Here is a 24,237-nt window from a genome sequence, read left to right on the forward strand (position 1 = left end):
CCCTGGCATTTGGAGAGTGTTATTTGGAACTGGCATGGCCCCTACGTGTGGGGTAGGGCATGTTCTTTACCAGTCCATGTCTTTGGGAGGGACCTACGTGATCCTGAGGTGCTATTGCCACTGCTCTACCCTAGAAAGAGCCATGAGTGTGGAGATCTGGTGCTGATCTGTGTGACCTTAGACCATCTCTCTTCTGAGCTCAGTTTCCCTCTTGTATTTGACAGGAGAGTTGAGCTGAGGCCCATTGCACTAACCAGGCCACATGTACAGAGTGAAACTGGTGGGGCCTGGGCTCCCCCTCCCGCTGCCTTCCACAGAAGCCAGTGAGATGCTTCAAAAGACCCCAAGCCTCTGCAAGAGCCAGAGACCTAGCAGGCCCTCGCCCCCGCACCCTTGCTCTGCCTTCTCACCATCTCCCATCCCTCAAAGTCAAAACCACTCGAGGCTCCTGTGGCCAGTGGCAGTCTGCTTCCTGAGTTACTCCCCACTCTTCCAACTCCAGGTGAACCCTCCCTTGCTATGCTCACAGCTCTGCCTGCGCCTTGGGCAGCCTGGGTTCTGGGCTTGTGTCATTTTTTCCTCTAATTCAGTGAACAGCGAGAGGTGGCTGCAGTGTCCCCTGTGTGCATGGAGCTTTCAGATTCAGGAAGTACGGAGGTCCGTCCAGCTGTCACAGCAAAATCTTGTACAGTCCAGGGCTGGACTGGCAGGGCATGGGCTCCCATGCTTGGCTCAGGACTGTGCCTGTAGGGAAGCCGTGCCTGTCCCATGGGCAGGTGGAGCTGGCGGCTCTGAGCCTTTCCCACGCCCTGGCCTGGCCTGGCCTCCTTATATAGCTGTTTCCAGGCTGGGCCTGTGTTCTCTGCCCTGAGGGAGCAGACCTTCTGAGGGACAGGGCCTGGGCCAGCTCACTGGACTCCTTGGGGAGGCTCTTCCCCCAGCGTGTAGAAGGCGGTATGTGCCCTGTGTAATGCCAATCGTGTCAGAGCCAGAGGGCGAGAGGTGCCGTTACACACACAGACGAGGCTTCTGGCTGGAGTCCCCAGAAGGAAGGGGAGCAGCCACAGACAGCACCAGTGTCCAGGATGCCCTTTCCCAGGGCCAGATGCGACTGCCGCTGGCCACGGCAGGACTGATGGAGGAGACTCCTTTCCAGCCCTCTGCAAGCCAGTCACTGCCCAGGGTTCCAAGATAACTGCCCCTCTCTCTCCCCAGAGCTAGTGTCATGGACTGTAAGCCAGTCACTGCCCAGGGTTCCAAGGTAACTGCCCCTCTCTCTCCCCAGAGCTAGTGCCATGGAGTCCTCCTTCCCCAGCCCGGGATGTGGCACCTGGCCACACTTGTCTGCAGCATCTTTACCCCATCTGTGGCTCCTGGCCCAGGAGCTAGGCTTTCCCTGAGCCACTGGGGATACACGCCCCAGCTGTGTTTTATTTGTTTTATTGCTATTTGTTTTAAGAGCGTTTCAACGTTAGCCCTGGCTGGTATGGCTCAGTTGGTTGGAGAGTCGTCAAAAGGTGGTGGGTTTGATCCCCTGTGTGGGAGTCTGCAGGAGGCTGCTGATACATGTTTCTCTCCCACATCGATGTCTCTTTCTATCTTCATTTCTCTCTCTCCCCCTCCCTCTTCCTCCCTCTGTCTTCCTCCCTGACTCCCTTCCTCTAAAACCAATTGTTTTATAAAAAGCATTTCAACTTTATTAAAGGAAAATCTAAAGTCCTTGGTAATCTTACACCAGGCCTGGGGCCTCCCTCATGACAAGGTACTGCCTTGTGCTGACGGAGAAGCCATCTGGCCTTTCTCCTTCAATCCATGACTCATGGACTCCTTGGCATGACTGCCTCCATGTAGGTCACTCGGGTGTACAGGCCAGCACACTGACTAACCCTGTTCAGGAGCTCTGTCCCTTCTTGTTTGTTCCTCTCGTTCAGTAAAGTCCCCTGAGGGAGGCCTCTGGGCCACAAGGCTTAGCACCTGTTTGGCTCTCGGTTTGTGTTGCTAAAGTGCAGGTCTTGTGTTGGGGCCTTGCTGGAGTTGAAGTCAGAGTCCTGGCTAGATTAATGGGGCCTGAACCCCAGGAGAGAGAAAGGGTCTTCTGGCCCCGCCTCTCTCACCCCAGGAATAAGGCAGATCCACCCTGCCTTGACCCCAGCAGATCTTGCTCCTCTCAGACATCACAAGAAGTGCTCAGGGCTTGTAGGGCCACACTGCCCAGTCACACCAACCTGGCCTGCAGGCTCCTTCCTCCCGCCCTCCTCTTCCCAGCCATGCCTCCTTCTCCTCCAGGCTGGGCTTATGGAGAGTGGGCTGGCTCCCAGTTGTGTCCCCATACCCCAGGGTGCTTGTTGGTGAACCAACTGGTGTAAAGGGTAATAGTGACCTGGGAAGGTTCTAGACCTTTCAGAAGGTATGCCCATACCTAGCTCCCACCTAAGCCTACCTTTCCTAGTGTAGCAGGTCCTCGAATAAGGTTCTTTTATTCAACCTGTTTGGTTTATAATGTTGATGAAGAAAAACTCGATTCCTAGAGGGGGCCACTGTGTGGAGTTTACATGTCCTCCCCATGTCTTTGTGGGTTTTCTGCATGGTTTCCTCCCACATCCCAAAGATGTGCATGTGAGATAAGCCTGTGTGTCTCCATCATTCCAGTCTAATGTGGGTGTCCCATCCAGGTTGGGGTCTCATCTTTTACACCCTGAGCTGCTGGGAGAGGCTTTGGGCATCAACACCCTAAACTGGAATAAGTATGTTGGAAAAGCATGATCTTAACCTATCTTTATGAAATTTTCTTAAATATATGTAAAGCTCAAGCTGACTTCAAAATTTTGGAATATTTTATTTTATTTTATTTTATTTTTTTAGAGGTTTGGTGATGTTTTTGAAACCAGAAATATGCCACAGGAACTGAGCTTATTTCTCAGGTATATGCCATTTCACTTAAAGTTCCTTTTCCAAGAACCTATCCTGATGACACTAGGACTTATTGTACATGTGTCTGCCCCCAGCCAAGGTCCACAGGACACTTGCAGTTGGCCTGCTTATCTGAGTCCACTGCAGGTTTTGGCTTGTAGATCCCAATTTTCTGGGACCTGCCCCCGGAGGGGCGGAGCAGCAAGCAGGTTACTAATTCATTCCCCTCTTTCTCTCAGGTTGAGAAGCAGCCTGCCAGGCACTGGGCCCAAATGAAGCCCCCAGCCTCTGTCCGCAACTGTGCCATCCTGCTGGTCCTGTTGCCGCTGCTGGCTGTCCTCCAGACCACCCATGCCCAAAAGGTAGCAGGTGCCTTGGGTACCTGTGTGCGCACCAGAGTGTGAGTGGTATGAGCTGGTGAATGAGTGAGAGCCTGTGTGAGGGTGAGTGTGCGAATGAGCACAGATCTGTGTGTATGCAAAAATATGGTGCTGATCCTCCACCAGGCATGTCCCCAGGGCTTTATAGAATCTTCCTCTCCCTCTCCCTCCTCCCTAGAAGGGGTGATCCTACTCCCATGTTCCAGGTGGGGAACTACAGGTTAGCAAGTTTCGCGTGGAGGCCGGCAGTGGGGGGAGGTAGGAGTGGGATGGTGAGCCCAGCTCGCCCACTCCTTGGCTGAATGGCCTCAAGGTATTGATGCTTCCTGTCTCCCTTTCCTCATTTGTGAAGCAGGATAATAATAGACCCCTTTTGGAGGTTTGTTGTGGAAATGGAACCTGTAACACTATGAAGTGCTTAGTACCGTGCCTGGCACAGAGCAGACACTCACGTGTGTAACAAGCCAATCAGCCAGATACCCACTTCTGCTAGGCTGTGTGTGCAGGTGAACGGAGCCTGCATAGTGTGTCATATGCAGATTGGCAGGAGATGTGTAAGGCTTCTTATGTGAGCATATGTGAACCTTAGACCTGGGTCAAAGAGCAAGTGCCTGGGTCGGTGAATTGGGGACCGACCGTCTCTGCAGGGAAAGAGCCTGTGCTGCAGTGCAGGCAACTGGGGATGGGGCCCACGGGTGCAGGGAAAGGGGGCAAAGAACATTCCCAGCTCTTAGAGACTGGACCCTGGTTCCTTTCTTTTCTCCCATCTCCTGGAGGCCCCTGTGGAGACTGGCAGGACTTGTGTTCCTCCACTTCTGGTTGCCAGAAGTCAAAGGACTTGTTTGCTGCTCTTACACTGTTCAGAGCCTAGCCCGTGAGCTTCCTGATCCCAATCAGGATCAGGAAAAGTGGGAGTCCACTCACAGACACTCTGGGGCTCATGCTCCACCTTCCACCCTCTGTGTGTTGACAGACTGGTCCCTGCCCCTGTCAGTGTAGGTTGGGGAATGGAGCACAGAGCTGCCTCTTATTTGAGAGAAAGATCCACATGTGAAATGCCTCACAGGGTTTTGCTTGAGCCATCCATATTCAGTTGGGTCGGGCCAGGCTTGGTTTGGGACCTAGGTCGATGCCAGGCTCTGGAAAAGCATTGCTACGGGCATGGCTGGCATTGAGATAGTTCCCCCGCTCCTCCTTCACTGCTCCAGAATGCCATCGACATCTACAGCCTCACTGTGGACTCCAAGGTCTCCTCCCGGTTTGCCCACACGGTCATCACCAGCAGGGTGGTCAACAAAGCAGATTCCATGCAGGAGGCCACCTTCCAGATAGAGCTGCCCAAGAAAGCCTTCATCACCAACTTCTCCATGTAGGTGCCTTCCCGCCGGCCTATGCGTCTCTCTCCAACCAGCACTGCCATCCCCTCTCCTCATGTCCCTCAGGAGAGAGGACTTCCTCCTGACATGAGGTTGTGTGCATCTGCAGGCAGCACAGGGAACCAGAGGCTTTATCAGGAACTTATTCTCAGAGATGTTCCAGCCACCCCCCACTCCCTTTTTTCATCCATCCAGCTCTCCCTTCCTCCTATCTCTTCCTCCATCCCCATTCCTCCCTCCATCTTCATCCATATCACATTTGTCCCTCCATCCCTTCCTCCTTTCACCCCTCGCTCCACCAACCTCTGCATTCCTCCCTGCCCTGTGCTGGTGGGAAGAGGGTTCGAGCCTTTTAGCCCTGTGTCTACCACTGGCCGGGGAGCCTGGCATCTCCCTCCTCCTCAGCCTGCCCCACAGAGCTGGCCCCAGGGCTGGTGCACACACAGCTCAGAAAGCACTTGCTGGTGGTGGGCAGGTTCCTCTGGGACAGTCTGTGAGGGGCAGGGGCAGTTGGAATGTGGGGCCAGAGCAGAAGGGAGAGACCAGAACTTAGCGCAGCCCTGCCTCCTTTGCAACCTTTCTCTCCTGTCGGTTCAGTAAAAAGAATATTCTCTTAGGTTGTGCGTGCCTCAGGGTAGATGAAGGCCTGGCACACCTTGCAGAGGCTGCCCACCCTTACCCAGGCTCCTGCACAGTCTTGTACACAGTAGGCACATAATAGATGGGTGAGATCTGGTAAAGGTTGGAGTCACTCTACCAGGAGGCACATCAAGTCACAGAAAGGCTCCCTGGAAGAGGAGGTGATTGGAGAGAGTTCCACCAGACTATGAACAGCACCCACTCTCCCACCCCAGGATCATTGACGGTGTGACCTACCCAGGGAACATCAAGGAGAAGGATGCAGCCCAGGAGCAGTACAGTGCGGCCGTGGCCAGGGGGAAGAGCGCTGGCCTCGTCAAGTGAGCCCAAGGGGGTGTGGGAGACCCCAGTGGGGTGGGGCAGAAGTTGTCCCTGCCTTTAGTTCTGCTTCTGCCTCCAGTGTCCATACCCTCCCTGGTCTGGAGGGGCAGGCCTGATGCCCTCCTCCCCCAGGGCCACTGGGAGAAAGATGGAGCAGTTCCAGGTATCGGTCAGCGTGGCTCCCGCTGCCAAGGTCACCTTTGAGCTGGTGTACGAGGAGTTGCTCAAGCGGCGTCTGGGAGTGTATGAGCTGCTGCTAAAAGTCCAGCCCCGGCAGCTGGTCAAGCACCTGCAGGTACCCAGAGCTGCCTCCTCCCAGGAGCCTCCTAGAGGACCCTGTGCTGCCGAGGATGGAGACCTTCCTGAGAGGCCCAGGCCTGGCTCCTGGCTAACCCCGTGACCCATTTCTTCTTCCAGATGGACATTCACATCTTCGAGCCTCAGGGCATCAGCTTTCTGGAGACAGAGAGCACCTTCATGACCAATAAGCTTGCAGAGGCCCTCACCGTCTCGCAGAACCAGACCAAGGTAGGCCTGCCACAGTGGGTGGGAAGTATGGGTACCAAGGGGCCTGTCTTCAGGCCAGCCAGATGAGCTGGATCTACAGAGAGCGGGACAATTTGGCAGTATTTCTCAGCTGGCAAGCTTCTGTGGTGTCTGTGTCCGCACTGACATGTGGCAGATGAGGAGGGCAAGGCCTAGAGAGAAGGGGGGGGGCGCTGGTTTGCACCTGAGTTTGTGGCTCCAGGAAGAGGACACTGACCTGAGGGTCCCAGGACCAGGGGGAAGGTTGGAGGCTGGATCACACACATCCTGAGCCCAGGCTCTGCTGGCATGGCTCCGGAGCAGAAGCTCCTCTCTCACACAGATCCTCTGTACTGAGGCAGCCCACCTGACAGCCCAGCCTGAGAGAAAGTTCCCTGGCATTTGACATAAGGTGGAATTCTCATCCTGGGTGATTCTCAGATGGGGTGAGGGATGTGAGCATGACCTCGCTGTTCCCAACATCAGCCCAGTCGGTCCTTCCTCCAGGCTCACATCCGATTCAAGCCGACGCTGTCCCAGCAACAGAAGTCTGCAGAGCAAGAGGACACAGTGGTGGATGGCGACTTCATCGTCCGCTATGATGTGAACCGCACCCTCTCTGGAGGCTCCCTTCAGGTGCGTGGGCTTCAGGGAGAGCAGAATATCCAGGAAATCCTCCATCCTCTGGAGCCTGAGCCTGGCTGTTGGAGAAGAAAAGCCAAAAAAAACGGCTCCTACTGGTCAGTGTGCACCAAGGGCAACAGACAGAAAACACACAGTTTAGTTCTGCTGTCCCTGAAAGAATTCCCTTTCGGAAGCAGAAAAGTTTCATCTGCTAAAGTAGGTTTATTGTCTCTAAACTGCCTCAGCTATTCAAACAAATAGCAGGCAAAGTAGAGTTCTAGTGGGTCGTGCATAGCAGGGAAGTTTTCAGCAAAAGAGTAGCTCCACTGAGTCCTAAGAGATGGTGAGGAATGTGAGTGGGAAGAGACCAACCAAAGGACTTATATACATATATGCATAAGCCATGGACACAGACAATAGGGTGGTGAAGAACTGGAGAGGGATGGCAGACTAGAAGATGCCAATGGGGAAAAACTGGGACATCTGTAATACTTTCACCAATAAAGTTTTAAAGGAAAAAAAGATGTCATGGACTACAGGAGGTTAGCAGTGGGACTGTGACTGAGGACCTTAAATGAAAAGAAGATGGGGCTCGGGGATTTGGGGTGAGGAGGAAGGGTGGGCAGTGCAGGGCTGTAGCTCTCATCAGCTGGGGTGTGTCTCACTCTGGTCATAGATCGAGAATGGCTACTTTGTGCACTACTTTGCCCCAGAGGGTCTGTCCATGATACCCAAGAATGTGATCTTCGTCATTGACACCAGTGGCTCCATGATGGGCAAGAAAATCCGGCAGGTGGGTACCATAGGCCAGGGCAGGGCCCTGAAAACTCTCAGCTGCCTCACACCGTCAGCTCTGGTCTAGCAGGCAGACCCTCCCCCCTCCATCTGCCCGGGTAGGAGGCTTCCAGAGACCAAGGTCAGAGCTGCTCCTGACACTGGGGCCTTCACCATGTTCCCACTGCAGGTGTGGGCCTGGGGGTGCCGCCCAAGGGCACATGAACCCTAAGGAGGACCCCCTGACCTTGTTTCCCCTTCCCCTGACCAGACTCAGGAAGCCCTCATCAAGATCCTAGAGGACCTCAGGCCCGAAGACCACTTCAACCTCATTACCTTCAGCAGGGAGGCAACCCAGTGGAAGCCATCTCTGGTGCCAGCTTCGACCCAGAATGTGGAGGAGGCCACGAAATATGCTAACACCCTCAAGGCCCATGGAGGTGAGCACCAGAGCAGCCCTGCAGGATGGGGACCTTGGGCACGAACCCCACCTGCGAGGCATCCTGAGAGTGTGTGTCCCTCAGGAACCAATATCAATGATGCGATGCTGATGGCCGTGCAGCTGCTGGAGACAGCCACCCGGGAGGAGCAGCTGCCCTCAGGGAGCGTGTCCCTTCTCCTCCTCCTCACTGATGGCGACCCCACTATGGGTGAGGCACAGTGCAACTCCAGGGCACACTGCCCAGGGGGCATCCCTGGGGCTGCAAGTGGTTCAAGGGAAGTGAGGGGTCCCTGAGGCCTCTCTGGCTCTGAGATTCCAAATATCCCCTGAGCAAATCCCTGTTTTCTCACCCCTGCCCCAAAACGCTGGGTCCAGGCGAGACCAACCCCAGCAAGATCCAGAAGAATGTGCAGGAGGCCATAGGCGGTCAGTACAGCCTCTTCTGCCTGGGCTTTGGCTTCGACGTCAGCTACGCCTTCCTGGAGAAGCTGGCGCTGGACAACGGCGGCCTGGCTCGGCGCATCTACGAGGACTCGGACTCCGCCCTGCAGCTGCAGGTGCCAGCCTCCCCCTGAGGGCTGGGTGAGTCTGGGATGACCCTGCCCGGCCCTGGTGACACCCCCCACTCTGCAGGACTTCTACCAGGAGGTGGCCAATCCCCTGCTGACCACTGTGACCTTCGAGTACCCTGGCAGTGTTGTGGAGGAAGTCACGCAGCACAACTTCCGGCTGTTCTTCAAGGGCTCCGAGATGGTTGTGGCCGGGAAGCTCCAGGCCCAGAGCCCTGAGGTGCTCTCAGCCCAAGTCAGCGGGAAGCTGGTGAGTGTGGACGGCTTCCTGGTGTGGAAGGGTGGGAGCAGCAGGCATTCAGAGGGGCTAGGTTCAAACTCCAGCCCTGTCAGACTCCAGCCGACTGCCTTGGGCAAGTTCCAAAGTGCCCTCTGCCACCATGGATGACCTCAGTCCCCACTGCTTGGCTGCTGGTGGGGTTTCTTTTTCTTTATATAACGATTTTATTTTATTTTATTTTTATATAATAAATATTTATTGTTCAGATTATTACAGGTGTTCCTTCCTCCCCCTCCCCCCATAACTCCCCTCCACCTGATTCCCCTGCCACTGTCTTCATCCACAGGTGTAAGGTGTGTTTTTTTTTGTTCGTTTGTTTTTTAATAAATCTTTATTATTCATATTATTACAAATGTTCCTCATTCTTTTTTCTCCCTCCATTGCTCCCCTCCTGCAGGTTCCTACCCCACCCTCTGCCCTTTTCCCAACCCCATTGTCCTCATCCATTGGTGCACAGTTTATGTTCAGTCTCTTTCCGCACCCCCCACTCCGCTTTTCCCAAAAATCATCAGTTCACTCGCCTTCCATACCTCCGATTCTATTATATTCACCAGTTAATATTGTTCATCAGATTTTTTTTTAATTCCCTTGGTTTTTAGATTCACTTGTTGATAGTTACGTATTTGTTATTCATAATTTTTATCTTTAGTTTCTTCCTCTTCCTAAAGAACCCCATCAGCAATTCATATAATTCTGCTTTGGCAGTGATGAACTCCTTTAGCTTTTTTTTATTTGTGAAGCTCTTTATCTGGCCTTTGATTCTGAGTGATAGCTTTGCTGGGTAGAGTATTTTTGGCTGTAGGTTCTTGCTATTCATCACCTTGAATATTTCTTGCCATTCCTGTCTGGCCTGTATGGTTTCTGTTGAGAAATCTGCTGACAATAGTATAGTTGCTCCTTTATAGGTAACAACCTGCTTTTCTCTTGCTGCTTTTAATATTCTCTTTGTCTTTTGCTCTTGGAATTTTAAATGATGTGTCTTGGTGTGGTCCTCTTTGGATTCCTTTTGTTTGGGGTTCTGTGTGCTTCCTGGACTTGTAGGTCTAATTCTTTCACCAGGTGGGGGAAGTTTTCTGTCACTATTTCTTCCAGTATGTTTTTGGTATCTTGCTCTCTCTCTTCTTCTGGGACCCCCATAATTCTGATGTTGGTTCGCTTGAAGTTGTCCCAGAAGCTTCTTACATTATCTTCAACTTTCTGGATTCTCTTGTCTTCTTGCTTCTGTGGAGGTGTGTCCTCTGGCTCTTTATGTTCCAAATCTTTTACTTGATTCTTGCGATCTTCCATTCTGTTTTTAGGACTCTGAATAATATTTTTTATTTCAGACAATGTATTCTTTATTTCTAGTTGATCCCTTTTCATATCTTCATAGGTCTCATTTATTTTATCGGCCTTTTCTAGGAAATTCTTGAAAAACCTTATAAGCGTGGTTTTGAACTCTATATCCAGTCACTTTTTGGACCTCCATTTCTTTCGTTTGTGATCTGTTTTCTTGTCTGGGCATTTTCGCAGTTTCCCTGAGCTGGTAGGGTGACTTTGTGTGCTAAGGTGTCCTATATGGTTCAGTGGGTCAGTCTCCTAGTTATCTGAGGTGGACACTCTTGTTGCCCCCTTTTGTGGACCGTGTGTACAGCCTTGATGTAGTTAAGTCTTGATTGTTGTTGGTATCACTGGGAGGAACTTACCTCCAGGCCAATTGGCTGTGAGGATCAGCTGTGTCTATGCCACGAGACAGCCTTATTCGACTAGACTTGGAAAATTGCAAAAGCCTCTGTGCTCAGCTTGGTGGGGTGGAGTTTCAGGGTGGAGACTACAGCCTTGGCTTACTGTCAGCCCCACCCTATGAGGTTCCTGAGTCTCAGTGTTCCTCAGTGTCCTTCAGTCCTCGCTACAAGCACCTCTGAGTGAAAGGTGCCCTCGAGTTTCCTCTGCTACTAAACAGTCTAGGCTAGGGGTGTCGAACTCAATCAGAGAAAGGGCCAAAATCTAAAATCCAGCCTAAATCGCGGGCCGAATGGTTTACTTAACAGTCATAAACTGACAATGTCATAAACTGACAGAGGAGTGCAGTGATGACAGCGCGGTGCGGGCCACATTGCAAGGCTTGGCGGGCTGGATTTGGCCCGCGGGCCTTGTGTTTGACACATGTGGTCTAGGCTCTCCCCCAATGAGCCCGTAACTGGGGTTCAGTGCACTTGGAAGTGGGGTTCAGAACAGTCTGGAGCTTTTGTCTCCTTCCTGCTAGGGCAATCCAGCGGCACAGTCAACAGTCCGTCCTCTACACGAAACGTGCATGCCTCTGGGACTTCCTTTCGCCGCTCCCCTGGGTTTCTGCCTTACAGCCCAAACTTTCTCCGTATGAGCCTGGGTTCCCAGGGTCTCGCCCAGAACTGGGGTTCAGTGCTGTTGGAACTGGGGTTCAGCACAGTCCAGAGCTTTTATCTCCTTTCCATTATGGAATACCAGCCAGGCACTCAACCTCCCCCTCCTCTCCGGCTCTGTCCTCTCCCCACGCGCGCTTTTACAGCTCCTCTGATTTTCCTTCTGGTTGTCTCTTTCCTTCTCGTTGTAGAATTTCCAGTCAGTCAACTTTCCTGTAGTTCTTGATAATGTCCATTTTGTATTTTAGTTGTATTTTTTTGAAATTGTTGTGTGATGCTGCAGTTAGGCATTTACCTATGCCGCCATCTTGGTTCTCCAATCCACATGTGTAAGGTTTTTGTCCAATCTCTTCCCGCACCCCTCAGACCCCCTTCCCCCTGAGAATTGTCAGTCCCTTTCTATGCCCTTGATTCTATTATATTCACCAGTCCATTCTGTTTTTCAGATTTTTTATTCACTTGATTTTTAGAATCCCTTGTTAGTAGGTATGTATTTGATGTCTTTTTACTGTTCATAGTTTTTACCTTTACCTTTTTCTTCTTCCTCTTCTTAAAGAATACCCTTTAGCATTTCATGCAATCCTGGTTTGGTGGTGATGAATTCCTTTAGCTTTTTCTTATCTGTGAAGCTCTTTACCTGACCTTCAAATCTGAATAATAGCTTTGATGGGTAGAGTAATCTTGGTTGTAGGTTCTTGTTATTCATCACTTTGATTACTTCTTGCCACTCCCTTCTGGCCTGCATAGTTTCTGTTGAGAAATCAGCTCATAGTAGTATGGGTACTCCCTTGTAGGTGACTAACTGTTTTTCTTCTTGCTGCTTTCAAGATCCTCTCTTTGTCTTTTGCCCTTGGCATTTTAATTATGATGTGTCTTGGTGTGGTCCTCTTTGGGCTCCTCTTGTTTGGGATTCTCTGTGCTTATTGGACTTGTAAGTCCATTTCTTTCACCAGGTAGGGAAAGTTTTCTGTCATTATTTCTTTCAATGGGCCTTTAATATCCTGCTCTCTCTCTTCTTCTGGCACCCTAAAAATCCGGATGTTGGTATGCTTAAAGCCATCCCAGAAGCTCCTTACACTATCCTCACACTTTTGGATTCTTCTTTCTTTCTGCCTCTCTGGTTGGGTGTTTTTTGTTTCCTCATATTCCAGATCTTTGGTTTGACTCTTGAGGTACATTGAACTACAGTTGAATTTCTGTGTATTCTTTACTTCAGACAGTGTATGCTTAATTTCTGACTGGTCCTTTTTCATTTTTTTTTTTTTTTTTTTTTTTTTTTGGTATTCTCATTAGGGTCCTTGAAGGTTTCTTCAAGTTTCTTAGTGGTTTTTAGAAGATTCTTGAGTAACCTTATAAATGTGATTCTGAACTCTGTTTCTTCCAATAGTTTACTTTTCTCTATCTCTCCCATTCGCGACATGCTTCTGTCTCCGCATATTGGTTGCCTCCCTGTGTTGATGGAGTGGCTTTGTGTGGTAGGTGACTTATAGGGGCCAGTAGCTCACCTTTCCCAATCACCCATGGTAGTTGCTCTTGGTACACCCCTTTGTGAGCTAAGTGCAAAGTCTTGGTGTAGTTAAGCCTTGATTGCTGTTGGTGCATTGGGAGGAATTGACCTCCAGACCAATTGGCTGTGAGGACCCACTGTGTCTATAATGGAAGAACTGCTGTGCTGGAGACATGATTATGGTGCAGGCCTTGTTTCAATGAGGCTATGGTGCTCACTTAGTCCACCTCCCGAATGTGTCACTTATGGTGAGAGGAGTTGAAATTTGGTGTCTCACACTGACCATTAGATACACTGGCTTCTGGATCTCCAATGGTGTGCAGTTCAGCTACTGTCTGAGGCCACCCTACAGGAGCTACACCGAGAACCACAGACTTCTCCTTGCTTGAAGCTTGGAGGCTTTGGAGCTGTCTGCACCAGGTTGCAAGTTTGATAGGTTAAAAGGCAATAGAGAAAGCCATTCATATGCAAAAGCCGCTGCTTGGAGCTTGGGTGTGTAAATTGTGCAGGGTGGAGTCTCAGGGCATCACAAACAGCAATGGCTGCCAGTCAGCCGGCTCTGTCTCTGACTGCATCCCCACACCTCCTGCCCCAGCACATCAAACAATTATTCTTGTGCGCAGCTCTGCAAGCCAGCCACCCTCACTTTGCGACCTGATGGCATACAGTCCAGCTTCTTTCCAGAAACTGGATTTCAGAGAGATTGGGAGCTTGTCTTTCTTCGGGTTGAAGAAAGCAATGCCCTCTGCCAGCCAGGATCCACCACCAGTCCGTATCACATGCATGCCCCCACACCTGTTTTCAGCGCTTGTGCCCTAAATGTTCTTTTCTCTTTCAGTCTAGTTGTAGAGCTTCCATTCAGCCAGCCTTACCATGGTTCTGGGTGATAGACGTTTTGTCTTTTAGTTGTAGTTTTAAAATTGTTGTGCACGGCAGCAGTTTATGTGTGTTTACCTAAGCCACCATCTTGGATCTCACTGGTGGTGGGGTTTCAATGAGATAATGTCCTGATTCTCCTGAGAGCACCTGAGCTTACCTGCATATGGTAGGCACTCCGTAGTCAGTCTGTGTTGCTGCTGCTGTGCCCTTGGGCACCGGGTTTGACATCCCCTCTGTCCTCCACCAGCCCTCTGAGATTGCTTTTAGCATCCCTCCCACTTCACAGATGAGCAGACTGAGGTCCAATGTGCCCTAGGGCCCAATGCAGCCCAAGCAAGACTCACCCCAGCTCATCACATGGTGCCCTCTCGTTGCCCAATTATCCCTGCCTCTGTGCCACAGGGGACCACACATTCCACAAAGAGAATCTAAGCACCTTCTGTGAGCCAGGACCTACCTGGACCTTAGGGATACTGCCCTCATGGGAGAGGCATTGGGTAAATCGTCACACAAGGAAAGACCCAGAGGCTGAGAGGATGAACCCAGGGACTTGGGAGCAGCACTGGAGCCCCAACATGACCTGGAGGTCCGGGAGAGCTTCCTGGACAGGACTCAGCTGCCACTGTGGGATGAGTAGGAGGCAGCAGAACCAGATGGTGAAGTGATGGAGGAATGTTTCAGGCATGCATGGCAGGCGGGCACGCTGCGACCAGGGCTGAGTCTCAGAGAAGTAGCACGTGTCACAATGAGCAGTGCATTCAGCTGACCAGAAGCCTGGCTTCCACCCCTCTTTGCCACGTCCGAGGGGTGAGGCCTGGGGATTCCACATAATCTCCCCATGCCTCCGTTTCCTACCGTGTGAAAAGGAGAATCGGTCATCTTACCACCTTATGAGACTGCCGTGGGATTAACCTGTGGCCCAGGGAAACATTCCACACATGTTAGCTGCTGGTGTTGTCCTGGAGGCTGGGAGTTCCCAAAGTGCGGAATCCAGGGTGACTGGGTGGGTGGGGGGGGGGGGGTGTCACACATGCCTTTGTTTGAATAACCACCTATTTATCCTAATGTATCTCCCGAGAAATGCAACTCCAACCTCAGATGTACAACTTCCCTGGTTGTATTGCTTGGGACAGGCCAAGTGGAGAGTGTTAGTCTATTTAAAGTTCACTTAAGGAAAAGCATCAAATAGATAGCTGTGCAGGTGGATAGGGCATTTGTGCAGGTGGCCTGCAGGAGACAAAGGTGTGGGAGGCCCGGCTCTGGTGAGAGACAGAGGAGGGCGTCTCTAGCAGCGGGGTTGGGGTCTGATCCAAATTGCAAAGGCTTTTGGCCACCGGGGAATTGTGACAGGAAAGGCTGGAGTTCCTCTGCCCGCAGGCCCCACGTCCCAGGCTGCTGTCCAGGTCAGCCTGAGACCAGAAGGCCGCAGGCCGAGAAAGGAAGCTGCAGTCCACCTGAAACTTGGGCACATGCTTCTCTATCACCACTGGACAGTGCCTGGTCCCATCAGAGGGCACCAACTTGGTCAAGGGGCAGCTTAATGGAGTACATGGGGTCCAAACCCTATCAAAGCCTTAGTTTTCTTTTCAACTCTGCCATGACTGCTGGGGAAGGCACTTGACTCTGTCCCCAGAGTCTCCATCTTTGGGGTGAGCCCTCTTGGACCTTTTCTGCTTTAAACTGCATTTGCTGCTGCTTCTGCACTGGCCTGGGGCCCAGATCCCATCCTCATTTTACTTGTTCCCAAAAGCTGCATGTGATCTGGATTCCTGGCTTTGCACCTGTGATAGTTTCTATCCTTCTATCCATGTCCTTCTCATCCTTGGAGGCTCTGTGGATGAGTTCCTTACAACCCTACACTCCCTCCCTGTTCCCCACATATTCGAAGGGAATTCAGTTGTGAAAGCCTATTCGTGAAACCTGCACAGTCCCAACTAGGTTTCTCATGGAAAGCTGAGATGTACCAGGCCAGGTGCAGGCTTCAGGCTCTCACTGCTGCCCCCTGGCTTGGCCCCTCTTTCCAGCCCACGGAGAACATCACATTCCAAGTGGAGTCCCAGGTGGCAGAGCAGGAGGAGGAGTTCCGAAGGCCCAAGTACATCTTCCACGGCTTCATGGAGAGACTCTGGGCGTACCTGACCATCCATCAACTGCTGGAGCGAATGTGGGTGGCCTGCATCCCCTAAGGACTGCTGGGGCGGCCACACACGGCCTCATTGTCTTCCCAAGATCCTCATGGGTGGGACAGCACAGGTGGCCTGGGCATCTACGTATGCAGAGAGGGGGTTCATGGTGTGGTATCTGAGCTCCAGACTCTCCAAGTAGGGATCCCACCCCCCATCCCCAAAGGTCTGGAAAGGAGGGAGAATGGAGCTAGGCATCCAGGGACCAGCTGGGCCTCTGATTCTCTCTTCCTGCAGGGTTTCCGCGTCCGATACTGATAAGAAGGTCCTAGAGAAGCAAGCTCTGTACTTGTCGCTCCACTATAGCTTTGTCACCCCCCTCACGTCCATGGTGGTCACCAAACCAGAAGGCCAAGAACAGTCTCAAGTTGCTGAGAAGCCCGTGGAAAGTGGTGGGTGTGAGAGTGGGCTCCTAGCCTCTGTGGCAGCAGAGTTTGGACCCAGTCTTCTCCCCAGCCCCTCCCCCACATCCTGACCAAGACCCTAACCCTGCCACTCACACCCCCAGGACCCCAGGAAATGCATCCCATTTCATTGTTGAGAAAACTGAGGCCATGTCTCCTGACCCTCCCAAATGCACTGCAGCTGTGTAGTATTGGGGTTGGGAAGCAACGTTTAAATAAGCACTTCAAATGTATGAAAAGTACTCAGATGGTATCTCTCTCCCTCTCTCACTCACTTTCTCTCTCTTTTCTTTTTGTTTTATCCAGAAAAGGTTCCATCAGGTAAGGGCCTAATACCTACAAAGGCTGGCATTGGTGATGGGTGGCTGTATCAGGACCTCAGACTCCAGTCTCACAAAGTTGCCGGCCAAGGCCTCTCCAGCCCAGCCTGCTGCCAGGAGGGGGCTTTGTCTGCCCAAGCACATTGGTCCTTTAGTCACCAGTTCGCTCAGACATTGGCTGTTCTGGGCACTAGGGGCACAGTCCCCATCCAGCTGGATGCACCCTCAGGTCTCTCTGATTTGCAGGTCGCACTGTCTTCAGACATCGAGCCATGGGACACACAGGGCCCAAATTACCAGGTATCTAAGCAGGGGAGGTAGTGGGAGGGGAGATTGACAGAACCTGGACCCTGGCCACAGGCTGGGCTCTGCCCTGAGTCTGGGTGAGTGGCTTGCTTGGCTCACCTGGCTGGTGGCTGGGCTGGGTTTCAGTTCAGTGTGTGTGATTAGTAGACAGCCATGCAGGACGTTTTGTTTTGGCAGAAGAACCCTGGCCAAACCTCAGGGGACAAGGTAGTTTGAAGTGACCGATATCCCAGCGGGGAGGAGTTCAAGAAGGGTTCCTTTTCCCAGCTTTTAGTTTCTCGGGGCTGTAGGGGGAGAGGCTCTCAGAGTAGTGGGTGTGGGGAAAGGAGCCATCTGTCCTCTCTACATCCATCTCCCGGGGTGGGTCCCAGAGCCCTAGCGGTGGGGACCCATGACTCCGCTTGAGCAAAGACTGCAGGTGTCAATGTTTCTAAAGCAGGAGTTTCCCTGCACACTGAAGTTCATGACCTGTCCGGCAGTAGAGGAGGACCACTTGGACCTATTCCGTCTCATTATATTTATCCATTTTCTACTGTGGATCCGGATCCGAGGCTACCAAGTGGGGTAGGTAAGCCACTTTCTGACTCATTTCCTCGAGGGGATAGGTAAGCCTGCCTATAGAGTTGGATGGGAGCAAGCACCCTGCTCAGGGCTGGGCACAGACCAGGGACAGTTGCTGTGGGGCTTGACATGAAGTAGTGTGTCACGTATTTCACTGAACCAGACCCATTACACTCTGGAGGCTGGCTCAGCATGGAACCTTCTAGAAAGGGAAGGCTCCCACCATTCCCAAAGCCGTGAGTGGCCCGATGATCTGTTTCTGATCTCCAGGCTGGATTGAGACCCACCCACAACACCAGCTGGACCCTGTCTCCTCAGTGTTTTCCTAAAGTGTGCTCTCCTGGGTTGGGTGTATGTGGGCAGGGGTCCCAGGCTGGAGCTTGGCGGGGCTGCAGGTGGCAGTGATGGCTGGAGGAGGAGATGCTGAATGCTCTGAATCCTGACTACCTTCTCCCTTTCCGTTTCTGGCTATTCCTGTACTAGCATCTCTCTCTGCCGGTGGTTCCATTTTAGTGGTTGATAATCCACGTTACACAAGGAAAGGTAGGTTGCCAGACCAGATTCCCTGAAGTTGACTATGGCCCTAGAGCAGGGAGTCCCTGGGTAGGGAGAGCCCTGGGAATCTCTTGGAACCTGTTACATGGTTTCTCAATGTTGAAGTGGAGAAGGAACCCTGGCCACACCCATACACTATCCCATCCTTCCGTTGGACGGGCCCACAACTCTTGAAAGGGCATGCCTAAACAAAGACTTTTTCTTTCAGAAACAAGCCCTACAGCCCCACCACCAGGTAAGTTGCCTGCCCTCCTCTGCCCCCCTTCCCATCGCTGCCCTCCAGATTGTTTTACCTGCCCCAGCAACCACATCTGCTGCCCCAGCCCCCATCCAGGCTCCCACCGTCATCCTGCCTCTGCCGGGGCAGAGCGTGGACCAGGTCTGCGTGGACATCAAGCGCACCGCGGGGCCATCATTACGCCTGCTCTCAGACCCTGACCAAGGTGAGGCCTGAACAGTCACCTTCCAGAGAAACCCTCTGCAGGCAGGCAGTGCCCAAAGCAACCTAGAGGCAAAAGCCCAGAAGGGGAGGCCAGGCTGAGGGAGGGGCATATGAGGCTGCATGGGGTCACACAGCAGTGACTGCTCCTTGGCAGAGAAGCGGGGATTATCTAGGGAGAGTCAGAGGTTGGCAGAAGCCCAGAGCCCTGAAAGATAGTAGTGGGACCTTAGAGAGTATGCAGGAGTGGAATGGCAAGAGGAGGGAGAGTGCTGACCAGAAAGAACGGTCATACTGGTTGAGCTACGGTAACATGTCAGACATGGGGACATACAACCCTCAGGGATGCTCACACACAGTCTCCCACATCCACACACCAGGCCTAAAGTCTCTTTACTCCTTGAGGGCAAGGACCACTGATTTTCCAACTCCGTCTTGGCCATGGCACCTAGCTCAGGGCCAGGCACTCTACAGCGCTTTCTAACGGTTCCTGGATTCAGACACGATCTCCCTTCTCAGAGGGCTCATCTGAACCTGTCCATCACTGAGGATTTGTGGTCCTTCCCAAGTCAAATGCAACCAAGGGATGAGAGAAAAGATTATGGAAACCAGACTCCAGTGTGAGGGAATGCTGGGGGCAGGGCAGGAGGAGGGGGCTGGTGAAGGACAGTCCTGGGGGACATAATCAGAGAGCGCCTCCTGTGCAGGCCAGTGCCCAGCCAGGCCCTGTCTCTGACCTCTACTCTGGGCTCCTTCAGATGTCGCTGTGACTGCGGAGTATAATATGGAGGAGGCCCAGTTCTCCTGGATCAAGGTGACTTTCAAGAATCCCCAGCTGCAGGTCCATGTGTCCCCTGAGCACGTGGTCCTGACTAGGGGCCGAAGAAGCTCTGAGTACAAATGGAAGGAGACGCGGTTTGTGGTGATGCCTGGGTAAGCCGCAGGCTGGGTACCAGCAGTGACGTCTCAGGCTACGTTAGTGACAGTGCTTTCCGGTGGCCTGAGGCCACAGGCTTCGGGATGAAGTGCTTGGGCAGGGCATGAGTCCTCAGCTATTGGCTGCCTCCACCTGTTGGGCAGAGCCATACCTTTTTTTCTCTGGGGGGGCACCCACGGTCATGCCCCTGAGCACTGACCCTTACACTCAAACATCCACCCCACAGACCTTTCATTGGCCACCACACATGCAGGTCTGGGTGGCCTGGCACATCGAGGGGGACCAGTTGTGGGCTTCTCCATCAGAATGTTCACACCTAACCCAGGGCACTCTCCTGTGCAGGGAACAATGTGGGTTGGAGCCACACTGCTGCTAATCGTGTGTGATCCTGGGCAGGCTGCTTAGACCCTCTTAGCCTCAATTTCCTCACTCATACCTGGGGAGAATCACCCCAAGCCTGAGTTAGAGGCTAAGCACATATCCAATGGAGGAATATGACAAAGTGGCTCCAGCAGAGTGTGTCTGATACCCCCAGAATCATATCAAAGGAATTTGTGGGGAATCAAATCTAAGAAAACAGAGGGAAAGGAACCGTTATTTTGTTGTAGAAATGCTGGGATCACCAGATGTCATTAAATTAATGTTGGTCCTTGTTGCTAAGGAGAAAACTGAGGCTCAGAATATGTAATGGACTTCCCACCCAAGGCCACAACAGGGATTGCCCCACCCACCCCACCCCACCCCACCCCACCGTCCAGGGTCCCCTGAGGATGTCTGCATGCCTATCTTGCTCTCAGGAGCCTGGGTTTCCCCACAGCCTCACGATCACCATGGACAAGGCAGGGCTCCTGCTGCTCAGCAGCCCAGACAAAGTGACCATCGGCCTGCTGTCCTGGGACGGCCCTGGGCAGGGGCTTCGGCTGCTTCTGCGGGACACTGACCGCTTCTCCAGCCGCGTCGACGGGATCCTTGGTATGCTGCCCATGACCCCGGCGCAGGGCATCCTCAGCCACCTCTGCCTGGGCACAGGCAGTGCCGTGTGTCTCCCAGCCCCCGTGTCTTCATCCCTCACTGACCACCCTTTGTCTCTCAGGCCGCTTTTACCAGGGCGTGCTCTGGGGGCCGCCAGATGCCACAGATGACAGCAAGCGAACACTGAGGACTCATGGGTTTGACTACAGTGCCACCAGGTGACTCACGCAAACAGGCCAGGGCTGGGACTAGGAGGCTGAGAGCTGGTCCCTGGGGGCCTCCACTCCCCTGCTCGTACCTGGGATCTAAAGATAGGTCAAAGGTTGATGCTTTAGACGTGTGTGACCCAGCCCTCAGTGTGACCCACAAAAATGGTCAACTCAGACCCACAGAAAACACCGCAGCCAGAGATCACTCAGGGTGAGTTGGGGGCATTAGCAAACTCCCTGAAGTCACAGAGCCCTGGACCCTGGACAACCGGGTGCCCTTGAGTGACAGGACCTTGTCAGCCTGTGCTGGAGGGAATTCTAAGGGGCCTTGAAACCCCACCTTCCACTTGCCCATCCCCAGCTCTCTCCCTCTCTTCCCACCACACCTGAGATTTACTAACCACCTGCATGTCCATCTGTCTATCTGTCTGTCTATCCCAGAGAGCTCAAGCTGGATTACCAAGAGGGGACCCCGGGAACAGAGATTTCTTGCTGGACTATCGAGCTATTTTCCTGATGGCAGGAGTTATACCCACTCATCCACCCACCCCATGCCACCCCACTGTGTGTAAATGGCTGTCATCTGTGACCAGAGCCGCCTGTTGGGTCTCGTGATGGGGAGGGGAGTGCCACTTACTACAAATAAAGGAAGGCAGTGTAAATCAGGGAGTGGGCGTCTCTGGTTCCATCCAGCCAAACACCGGGGCTGTAGAACCTCCCCCTGAACACTTAGCATCATGTGACATTAGAATCTTCCCATTATCAGCCCACAAAGGCCTGTGGCCAATAGGTCCCTGAGGAGCTTTTGGTCCACTCCTTTCATTTCATAAGGTGGAAACTAAGATTTAGAGATTGAACCACCCATGTAGTATGTCACTCCAGTCCCCAGCTTGGGGTCTAGGGCTGGAAAACATCCTCTGAGAGCAGAGGTTCAGTTTCATTCCTTGAAAACCAGTTTTCATGTCATGTCATGTCATGTCATGTCATTTGTTAATCCTCACCCAAAGATATTTTTCCATTGATTTTTAGATAGAGTGGAAGGGAAGGGGAGAGGCACAGAGAGTAACATCATTGTGAGAGAGACACATTGATTGGTTGCCTCCTGCACGAGCCCTGACTGGGACCTGAGATCGACCCTGCAACCAAGATACATACCTTTGACTAGAATCTAAGCCAGGACCTTTAGTACTTGGGATGATGTTCTATCCACTGAGCCAAACTGGCTATGAGCATGAAAACCAGTTTTGACTCTTTCTACCTCTATTGAAAAAAAGTGAACTGGGTAGAAGTTCTCAGCAAGCTTTCCAATGGGGCTTGCATGATGCAATTTGATTTTCACACCTGGGCTCCGCGCCTGGAAAGGAGCTAGCACTGGAATACAGGGGACAGACATGAGGCCCTCATCCCAGGAAAGAAGTGTCTGTTCCATGGAGGTGACCAGGTGCCCAACTCTAAATCCTCTCCTATCCATGCCAGAATTCCTGCACAGTCAGAGCGTACTTAAAAATCATTTATAGCCCAGGTAGCTCAGTTGTTTGGAGCATCACCCTGTACACCAAAGGTTGCAGGTTCAGTCCCCAGTCAAGAACACATACTTGCATTGTGGCTTTGATCTCCAGTTGGAGTGCTTGCAGGAGGCAACCCATCTCTCTGACATTGATGTTACTCTTTCTCTCTTTCTTCCTCTCTGTCTAAAAATAAATAAATACGTAAATAAATAAATGAATGATAAAACATATTCTTGGTGAGGATTTTAAATCACACACACTTTTTTTTTAAACAAAGCCCATGGGAATAAGACAAGAGCCGAGCAGGGATGGGGTTTCAGTTGGGGACACCCTAGTGTTGAAGCTGCAGCACAAAACTTTGCTCTGAGCTTCCCCACAGCCAGAGGAAAGCAGAAAAGGAGCTCATTTGCTTGTTAAGAGGAAGCAAAGCGGATCATCAGAGAAAGCCTTTTCCCAGCTCTTGAGCTCTATAGGGTGTTGACTGAGTGAGTCTCTCTAGAGGAGTCAGAAGAGAGGCCCATAGGTGGGAACCAGCAGCAGGTTTGCCAAAGGCACAGCCACACTCCATCTGCCTCTCCCTCTGCCTGGTTGGCTGGCAAGGGTCTCAGACTGTTGCTGTGAGACGAGAGAGCTGCCTTGGTGCCTCTGTTAGACTTGCTGTGAGGCCAGCTCTGACACACCTACCAAGATGAGAGACATGGCCCACACCAAGCTCACCCTCTGAAACACCTCTGCCTGGGCTGGGCTGGGCTGTGCTGGGCTGGGCTTGGGGGTTGTACGACAGCAGAGGAGTCAGAGTGACTTTCTGGCCCAGCAGCAGGGCAGGTGTCTTCTGTGAACAATTGGAAGTAGGTCCATGCGCTTCATTGTTTTTGTTCACTGAGTGCTTTCCAGCACCTCCTTGGGCCAGGCCCTGGGCAGAGTGCTGTGGGCACCATGACAGACAGTGCCTGTGTGACAGCTGCCACCCAAGAACGACCAGGGGCTGCAAGGATCCCATAGGGACTCCTCTTGTTCTAGCTGGGGAGGATCCGGGAAGCTTCCAGGAATGTGGCGTGATTGGGGCTGAGTTTTGATGAATGAAGAGAACTCAGCCCAGTAGAATAGGAGGACAAGGATACTGGGCCGAGAGCCAGGACATCGTGGGTTGAGTTCAGGGTGGGAGAAGGGAAGCATGGGGTGAGGAGGATGGTGGAAAGGTGAAGAAGCAGGGCCAGGCCAGCACTGGCTGGGTGCACCTTGCCGTGGAGCATGATTTCCATCCTGAAAGCCAGGGAGCCATCAGAGGCCCAGCCAGAGTGACAAGGGACTGGGATGAGGACAGATCTGCCTGAAATTGGCCTGTAAGGAGGCCTCCCTGACTCTGTTGAAGGAGGGGAAGGGGCACATTTAGGCTGTGGGCCTCCTCTGACTTTCTGCCTACCTGCCAGGCTAGGCTGCCAGCTGGAGTGGCAGGACATGGAAGGGCTTGCCTGTTTTAGGATGTCCTTTCCCTGCCTGGGCCCTTTTTGCCAGCCCAGCCCGGACACCTGCCATGTTTACTCTAGAGTGGTGTCTCATGTGGCCCTCTCCCTAGAGTAGCAGCAGCGCCAGTCTACAAGTTACCACTCATAGACGCCTAGGGGGAGGGTGTCTGATGATAAATGTTTCCTCCTGACTGCCCCCCAATACCCTCTCCAGGACCCCAGGCTGGTGTCTCTAGGAAATCCAGAGAAGCCCTGTAGAGGGAGGTAGGAAAACCTCTATGTGGCCCATGACCAGATCCCATCCCCACCCCCACTGGCATTCATGATCCTTCCCAATCAGATTCCAACCTCCTCTGGCCTTATTGTGTCCCTTGTTGTGCCATTGTGCCAAGCTACGCACTGTTTCCTTCAAAGGGTACCCTCAATCCAGCATGCTATTAGCCCCACAGGCAGAGTGAGCAGCAGGGGCAGGAGGACTTGTGTTTGCAGAACTGGAAGCAGTCTATGTGTCTGGAATCCAGAAAGTTAACGGGAGATGCCTGGTTCATGGAGTTGATGAATCTGAGAAGCCATAGGAAGGACTTTTGTCTTTGTCTCAAGAGCAATGGGTGGGAGATGTCATTGACAGGGTGTAGGCAGAGAGTAATGATTGGTTCTGCTCTGGAAAGCTCCCTCTGGAAGCAGGGAGAGCCAGGAAGGGGCAATTACAGTTATTCAAGTAGTAGAGGCTCTCAGAGCCCCTAGTCCAGGAACTGCACTGACCCCCACCA

The 24,237-nt window shown here is 52.5% G+C and overlaps 1 protein-coding gene across 1 annotated transcript; it reads left to right on the top strand.

Moving 5' to 3' along the window:
* The first annotated feature begins 8 nt into the window (after positions 1-8).
* Positions 9-21,316, top strand: LOC311632001 (inter-alpha-trypsin inhibitor heavy chain H4-like). The gene is made up of 24 exons (XM_084902941.1): positions 9-52; positions 3,150-3,272; positions 4,499-4,659; positions 5,521-5,625; positions 5,759-5,921; positions 6,044-6,154; positions 6,659-6,787; positions 7,452-7,568; positions 7,821-7,989; positions 8,074-8,199; positions 8,367-8,548; positions 8,625-8,810; positions 15,632-15,771; positions 16,028-16,182; positions 16,501-16,515; positions 16,761-16,814; positions 17,260-17,388; positions 17,865-17,924; positions 18,145-18,171; positions 18,260-18,379; positions 19,134-19,308; positions 20,130-20,284; positions 20,406-20,502; positions 20,935-21,316. Exons 1-24 carry the CDS (start codon positions 35-37, stop codon positions 21,008-21,010), a joined length of 2,793 nt encoding a protein of 930 aa, XP_084759067.1. The 5' UTR covers positions 9-34; the 3' UTR covers positions 21,011-21,316.
* Positions 21,317-24,237: the final 2,921 nt, after the last annotated feature.

Source organism: Pipistrellus hanaki (assembly GCF_964339955.1).
Source record: "Pipistrellus hanaki genome assembly, chromosome: 13".
NCBI classification, from domain to species: domain Eukaryota; kingdom Metazoa; phylum Chordata; class Mammalia; order Chiroptera; family Vespertilionidae; genus Pipistrellus; species Pipistrellus hanaki.

Bases quoted from the DNA above. Each gene is read 5' to 3' on its own strand.
- LOC311632001 (XM_084902941.1), top strand. The intron at 4,660-5,520 runs GTAGGTGCCTTC...CTCCCACCCCAG, and splicing joins TTCATCACCAACTTCTCCAT to GATCATTGACGGTGTGACCT. The intron at 7,990-8,073 runs GTGAGCACCAGA...TGTGTCCCTCAG, and splicing joins CACCCTCAAGGCCCATGGAG to GAACCAATATCAATGATGCG.